The 8,433-nt window shown below is 26.9% G+C and overlaps 1 protein-coding gene across 1 annotated transcript; it reads left to right on the top strand.

The window, feature by feature from the left end:
• Positions 1-378: 378 nt before the first annotated feature.
• LOC107032053 (aspartyl protease family protein 2-like) lies at positions 379-1,931 on the top strand. Its single transcript, XM_015233611.2, has one exon. The coding sequence runs from the start codon at positions 413-415 to the stop codon at positions 1,787-1,789; it is 1,377 nt and encodes a 458-aa protein (XP_015089097.1). The 5' UTR covers positions 379-412; the 3' UTR covers positions 1,790-1,931.
• The last annotated feature ends 6,502 nt before the right edge of the window (positions 1,932-8,433 follow it).

The raw sequence follows: 8,433 nt of genomic DNA on the forward strand, positions 1-8,433 counted from the left end.
ATGTACAAACAGACACTTTAACTATCCAACTTTTAAATAAATAAACACATGAGTCCTATATGGCGCAATACACGTAGGACAAAAAATGACATGTAGGATGACATATGTGATTATTTGTTTAATTTTATACAAGTTTAAGTATCTATTTGTATACATTCAAAGTTAAAGAGTATAAATATGATTTGAAGCCAAGTTAAAAGTTATATCTATATATTACGCCTATTATTTAATCGCGAAAAACTACGCAAACAAATGAGATAATAGAAACAAAAAGTGAAAAGAGCATAGAAAATAGTGAAACCATACCGTAGATACACACTTGTTTTTTTAAAGTCAAAAGTTCACACACTATTACTACTACCTCTATTTATACTCCCAATATATCAGTATTACTCTCATCCACTCTACAACAATGGAAGAGAAACTCATTTCAGTTCTCTTCTTCTTCACCATTTTTGTTGCAGCTCATTCTCTTCAATACCAAACACTTACCCTAAATCCTCTCCCTCAACTTCAATCTCTCTCATGGGAACCACAACTATCGTCCGACAACGAAAATACTCTCTCTGTACAATTACACCATGTCGACTTACTTTCACCTTCATCCTTCAACGCAACTCCACATGCATTGTTCAAACTCCGTCTCCAACGCGATGCCATTAGAGCGAAATCCCTTTCCATTCTTTCCGCTAATTCCACCGGTAAGGATTTCAGCAGCTCTGTTATCTCCGGTCTAGCTCAGGGAAGTGGTGAGTATTTTACTCGTATTGGTATCGGTACGCCGGTTAAGTACGTTTACTTAGTTCTCGATACTGGTAGTGATATTGTTTGGATCCAATGTTTGCCTTGTTCGAAATGTTACTCTCAATCAGACCCGGTTTTTGACCCGAGTAAGTCTTCTTCCTTCTCTACGGTCACTTGTGATTCTCCGTTGTGCCGCCGACTTGATTCATCCGGATGTAACAATCGGAACAAATGCCTTTACCAAGTCTCATACGGCGATGGTTCGTTTACCGTCGGTGAATACTCGACGGAAACTTTAAATTTCAGAAAAACAAGTGTTAGCAATATTTCGTTTGGATGCGGCCATGATAATGAAGGTTTGTTTATCGGAGCTGCCGGTTTATTAGGGTTAGGAAAAGGGAAACTCTCGTTTCCGGGTCAAGCCGGTAGCCGGTTCGGTCAGAAATTCTCATACTGCCTTGTAGACCGGATTGGTTCAGCTAAACCGTCTTATATCGTCTTCGGCGAATCAGCCGTTACCCGAAATACCATTTTTACCCCTCTCCTCACCAATCCAAAACTCGACACGTTTTACTACGTGGAGCTCACCGGGATTAGCGTCGGAGGTACGAAGGTACCGGCGGTCACGCCGGAGTTGTTTAAACTTGATGCTGAAGGTAACGGTGGAGTTATAGTCGATTCGGGTACTTCAGTAACCCGGTTGACCCGACCCGGTTATATAGCAGTGAGGGATGCTTTCAGATTGGGTGCTAAAGATTTGAAGAGAGCACCGAATTTCTCTTTGTTCGATACATGTTATGATCTGTCGGGGAAAACACGGGCGAAGGTACCGACGATGGTTTTACACTTCGCCGGAGCTGACGTGGCATTACCGGCGGCGAATTATATGATACCGGTGAACAGTGAAGGGAGATACTGCTTTGGATTTGCGGGTACAAATGGCGGGTTGTCAATAATTGGGAATATCCAGCAACAGGGTTTTCGGGTCGTATTTGATCTTGCGGGTTCTCGATTAGGGTTTGCTCCTCGTGGATGTTCTTATTAATTAAAAAAAAGATTAAGTTAAACAGTTTGTTTAGTAATGACTAATGAATCTGCAGAGATAAAATTAGCACTTTTGCAGAAAAAGAGGAAAAGTTTCACATGTTTTTGTTTTGCATTATGTGCTAATCATGCTGTCTTTTTGCTAATTTTTGTTAAAAGAAAATACATCCTCTGTTTAAAAAATGTTAACCCAGTTTAAGAAAAAAAAGAAGATTTTTAAATTAAAATTAAATTAAATGTATTAATATATACTTTAATCTTGTAATTTTAAACATGTCACATGAAAGTTAAAGTATTATCAAAAAAGGAAATGAGTTTTTTTTAAACACACCAGAATGGACATAGGAAAGTAATTTTTGAAAAGAAGGAAATACTAATTAGAAAAAGGAAAAATCTTTTTAGCAAGAGAATTTGATTATCTATGATATTTGGGTAAAATTAATTTGCACCCCGTTTATTAATTAATTAACATATATATTACTTTATTAAATTATATAATAATAAAAATTACATTGACTTGATATAAACAGATACATTTTTTCATGTTATTTTACCTTTTCAAACATTTTTTACCTTTTTAATTTTGATACTTTTTAACTAAAAATTTTAAAAAAAAGTATTTTAAAAGAAAAAATATTATACTTTTTTTTTAATTTTCTGGCCAAATATTTTTATCATTTAGCACTTTCCATTAAAAAAAAAAGGTTTAATTAAAAGGTGCTGGTAAATGACACAATTCACTTTGGCATAATCTGTCACGATTTATGTAAAAAGTTGACTACTTTTCGAGTGAATTATTGGGTATGACATATTCTTAAGAAAAATAAAACTTAAAATTTATAAAAAAATTTTAAAAAAAAATTCAAACTTACATGAAGAATATTTCTTCAAACTATAAACAATTCACTTTATAATGTTATTTAAGAAGGAATATATTCTTATCGTAAATTTGACTCCATATAATTTTTTTTTCTGCAATAAATTTCGACGTAATCATTATTATATTTAAGCATTGTTTGAATATTTTCATGATTTCAACGCCTCAAACTTTTCACTTTTCTTGTTTATAAATTTTCTAATTTTGTCAAAGTTTTTAATTTTTATAAATGTGAATTTACTAATTTTTCATATAAACATGTCCGGCATTTTTCTTTTATGTGAATTTGATAATCAAAATATCAATAGAACGTAATTAATTTTAATAAAAAAATTATACAACTAATTTTGATAAATTGATATAAATTGGATCACATTATTATGTGCTAATGATGGTGTCTTTTTTGCTAAAAAAAATTAACAGAAAGATCATTAAGAAAGTGTTAATTGAAGGGTGCTGCATAACACAATTTACTATTTATCTTTCGCATAATCTGTCACGATTATTGTAAAAAGTTTAATTCTTCTCGAGTCTATATTAAGTAACTTGTTGTGAATTTTAAAGGTGCGAGTGCGATATATTCTTTAAAAATATATTTTAATTAATGGTTACAAAAGTATTTAAAGACATAAATGAAAGGCAATTTTCACTATTATTCTTTTTATTATTTCAAAACTTTTTTTTTAAAAAAAAATGTATGATAACTAAAAAATTCATTAAATTTAGGGCAAACTTGAAAAAATATTCCAATAATTTTCTTCTACAAGCAATTCACTCAATTCTCCAAAAAGTTTCCTACAAGACATGATCATTATTACATTTAAGCATTGTTTGAATATTTTCATGATTTCAACACCTCAAACTTTTCACTTTTCTTGTTTATCAATTTTACTAATTTGTCAAAGTTTTTCATTTTTTTTTTCAATATATGAATATTAATTTTTTAATAAACAAGTCCGACATTTTCCATATGAATTTAATAATCAAAATAGCAATAGTAAATTACTACTATTAACTGAATTTGTGCGACAATGCGTACATATTAAAAAAAACATTCAATCACATAGTTAAATTATAATTTTTACTATTGTCCTTTGTAAAATCATAAATATAACTTTGTAAGTAATATAATTTATCTCTTATAAAATAAATGATTGAACAATTTAATTATTTTTGAACAATAAAAAAAAGTTTTAAAAAATCTTAATATGAAATAGAGGGAATAAATTAAGGTCGTGGTCAATTTGTTAGAATAGCATCATTTGCATATTCACAAATGACTCATAAACATGGCAGATAATATTTTTTAATTACGGGAGTTCTATGAAATAATTTTGAAACTAACAATTGAGTACAAATAGTGTTACATAAAATCTAAAAATAAATAAATAAAATTTTAAAATATATAAAAATGCTGAGAATTTTTTTCCAACATATTTAATAACCTTGAAACTAATAATTAGTACATATTTTTATAAATAGTAACATAAAAAAAATATTAAAATCTAAAAAATACACATATTTTATATATGACGTGTAATTCTCCTCAAATTTTGGTGATATTTTTCAAGAAATCCTTTTTCAAATAATTTTGAGATTGTTTAGATGAAACTTGATTAGGTCGAAATTGAAATATATCAATTTGTTAAGAAAGATGAATTGTTGCAATGTATAATCATCATATAAATGGTATGTATAACATCTCTATAAAACATAGTTATACATTATATATACACGATTATATACTATTTATATAATATGATACATTAAATAAGTACTTTTACAACATGGATACAATATATTATACATGCAAATATTTTTGTTGAATTTTTTGAAAAAATTATGCAAAATGTCAACTCATAAAATTAACTCACCATTATTTTAGCTCAATTTAATTCTCTTTTTTAATTTACCAAAAATGGTCATTCAACCCTAATTTTTCCAAAAATAATGCCTTGTGTATTCTCCTTGTTTTCTTTTTCTTCTGCTGCTACGTACTTCCTTCTTCTTCATCTTCTTCTATTGCTTTTGGTTCCTCACTTTTTTCCTAAAAATTCGATATATCGTAAATGAAAATTGTTTAGAACGAATTATATATCAAAACTCAAAATATTGAGAAGATTTCAGGTCTTTAGGACTGTTTAAAGGTGATTTTGAGTTGATCAAGACTGAGTAGTGTCTATGTGTACTTTATGTATAGTTAGTGTATACTTTATGTATAATTAAGCTATATTCAGCTTTTTGAGTGTATCATAATGTATAGTTAATGTATAACTCAGGTATAAATAAACTACTTTGCATAATCCGTGTATATTTTTGATGACTTTTGGCCAGCTATATAGATGTCTACTTTTTATGCCTCACGTTGACGTTTAACAAATTAAGTGTCTAATCTGCATAAACATCATGTACTAATTTATCTCATTATTGAATTTCAAATATTGAAAACTTCAGATTGTGAATTGGAAAAAAAAAGTCGAGCTTGTTTAAAAAAATCAAGAACGCAATTTGTGAAGATTCAAAAATGAATATTTTGATCTTGTTACGACATTCTGGAATATGGGAAAGTGTTGTTATATATGGCGATACAAAAGTGATGGGATATTGGTTGGGGAAAATATTTCGTTCATAAATCTTATTTCAGCAATTGCGACTGAGTTGAGTATTGATGAATTGAAAAAAAATCGAGATTAAATATGTTGTTGAAGGTAATTCGTCTCCATTGTGTATTCGGAATGATATGGGTTTAAAATTGTACATAGAAATTAAGAAACATGAGGTTAAATTCGGAACGTATCCTCTATGCATTGATACTTTAGATAAAGGTGTTGAAGAGATACTGAATTTCGATGCAACAACAGGTGTCATCGTGTGTGTTGAAGAGATACTAAATTCTTGATGATTTTTTTTTCTTGTTTTATGCTTGATGTGTAATAATGTTTCTGGATATTATTAATTTGCTAATAAGTTTTGAACTTTTTCATTTGATGTGATTAAAATCATGTGAATGTTTCAAGCTACAAAATGTATATTGATACTAAATATATCGAATTTTGACTGTATTATATGAAGTTTAAAAAAATTGACGAATTTATAACTTGTTTAATCTCATTTATATATAATGGTAAATATATAATGTATCTGATAACAAAATTTTGTTATCAAATGCAAAACAACAAGCGATACTAAATATATACAGAGTAGTATATGATTCAATATGATGAATGATACTCAATATATTCATTACATAATTTTGTATTAATTGTTAAAGATAAACAAATTTATTTTTTGATGATAAAATATGTATCATATAATTAATAATACTATAGATTTTGTGTATCTGATTGTAATATAGTATCATACATTTTGATTTACTGAAAAACTACGATATTTGGAGTAAATTATTTTGTATCAGTTTGTGTAACAATTGTGTAAATGTAGTATCAGGTATACTTTGAACAAAGTTTATGTCGTATCATCATTTATTTTGTAGATCTTACTTTTACAAAAATAATTTGTATGACTCAACCTGCTGAACGATACTAAATATATTCATTACATAATTTTGTATTAATTGTTAAAGATAAACAAATTTATTTTTTGATACTAAAAATTGTAGCATATACATAATAATACTATGGATATTGTGTAACTGATTATAATATAGTATCATACATTTTTTGTATACTAAAAAACTACGACATTATAAGTAGCTTATTTTGTATCATTTAGTGTAATAATCGTGTAAGTATATTATCAAGTATATTATGAACATAGTTTATATTGTAACGTCAGTTTTTTCGTAGATCCTACTTTTACAAAAGTAATTTATATGCATTGTTAATTAAGTTATATAATTGGAGACAAAAGTTGACAAAATTATAACCTATACTAAGTATATATATATATTAGTATATTATTCTAACTGCTGAACGATACTAAATATATTGATTACATTAATTTGTATTAATTGTTAAAGATAGACTAATTTTATTTTTTGAGAATCGTATAAGAAATTTTGTTTACGTTCCAAAAATCAGTATCTCGTAAAATAAAACAGATGAATAACACATATTATTCGAAAATAACATAAAAGGTACATAAATTAACAATCTAATATATTTTTCTAGAAAACACAAATTATTTAGTTCATCTTTTTAAATTTCATTTGTGTCACATAAATTAAAAGAAAAAAAATATATGTTTGGTCTGCGTTGACACGGACACATAATATCGTGTATATATATATATATATATATATATATATATATATATATACCCCTTATGGTTTGTTGAGATATGAGTTATGACTATCAATTTGCATAGGTCAATACATTATATTACGAAAAAGAAGATAAAAGATGAATGTGATAATGTGAAGTGAATAACAACACATATTTTTTTATCAAAAATTATTCACTTTGTATTACACTAGACATGACAAAACATTTAAAATTCAGACATGATAAAATGTTTTAAAACGTTTAATTTGAAGGATACGAATGACAAATTTTCTAACAGCGAAGGATATAAATGACCATATAGTATAACGAAAGATAAACTATCTATTAAACAAAAGTTAGAAAAGCATTTTCGCCCTTCTCCCTAAAATCATATCTTGATTTTTCTAAAAGAATAATTATTTTGATAAGTATATGACAAATAAAATATAAGAGAGAGTATCATGTTTGAGTAATTTACTTGCAAGTGATATTTCCTTTTTATTTTACTGTTTGGGTGATCATTAATTTTCCTATTGACAAGTCCTTATCTTAGAATTTGAAAAATTGAATTCTACTAAGTTTGAAATTTCGAATAGAACAAGTCTTTTTTGTCTATTTATTTTGATGGGGACAAGATAAAAATGTTTTAAAATTTAAAAATTTTGAATTATTGTCCACTACTACAATATGAAAACGAAAGGACTCTTTTAGTCTCTAATTAGTTTCCTGCAGTAAAGGGCACTGTTCAAAAATAAATTTATTTCATTTCATATAATTTTCATTATTTATTATAAATATTCACGTGTTGAAAAGTTTCTATTCAGTAATTAAAATTATTTTTTATATCAATTTTATATAACAACTGTTTGATCGACTCGAATTATTAATGGAGAATAAATTTTGGACCACTTCACAAGTTCAAAAGCAAATTTGAACCTTTTCTCCTTCTCATAACACTTCATATACATATCGTGCGTGATAAAAATTTATGAAATTTAAAATATTTTTGACATAAAATATAAATTTATATCAAAAAAATTATTTAACATTTAATAAGTAATAAGCTGAGCTTAAAATTACAAATGTGTAATAAATTTCAATGTTTCATGAATATAAAGATTGAATTGATTAAGTTTATATTAAATTAAAAATCTATATATGTCTGGCTTTATTTTCAAGAACCTGTGTAGTTTTTATATTGAAATATTAAAATAGCGTACGGCTAAATGACAAACAGCATGAAGCATGATTATTTTTTCTTTTATTATTTTTTAAAAAAAAACCATTTTTTAGAAAAAATATTGAATCTAAGCATGTAACGAAATACATGAAAATATATAAAAAAAAGGAAATGAAAAAATAAATTGAAAACGTGAGAATAATTATCTAACATGAATTGTGATAGAACGATTGAGATTTGTTTAGATTTAAAAAGTATCTAGCAAAGTTACTAAATTTTATTTTGTATCATTAAAATCACTCAACTTAGGCTTATATATCAATAAAATCACTCAACTTAAACATGTATATCAATAAAATCACTTA

This window comes from Solanum pennellii, chromosome 10, assembly GCF_001406875.1.
Source record: "Solanum pennellii chromosome 10, SPENNV200".
Taxonomy (NCBI): Eukaryota; Viridiplantae; Streptophyta; class Magnoliopsida; order Solanales; family Solanaceae; genus Solanum; species Solanum pennellii.

Coding starts and splice junctions, on each gene's coding strand:
- LOC107032053 (XM_015233611.2), top strand. CDS start 413: ATGGAAGAGAAACTCATTTCAGTTCTCTTCTTCTTCACCATTTTTGTT.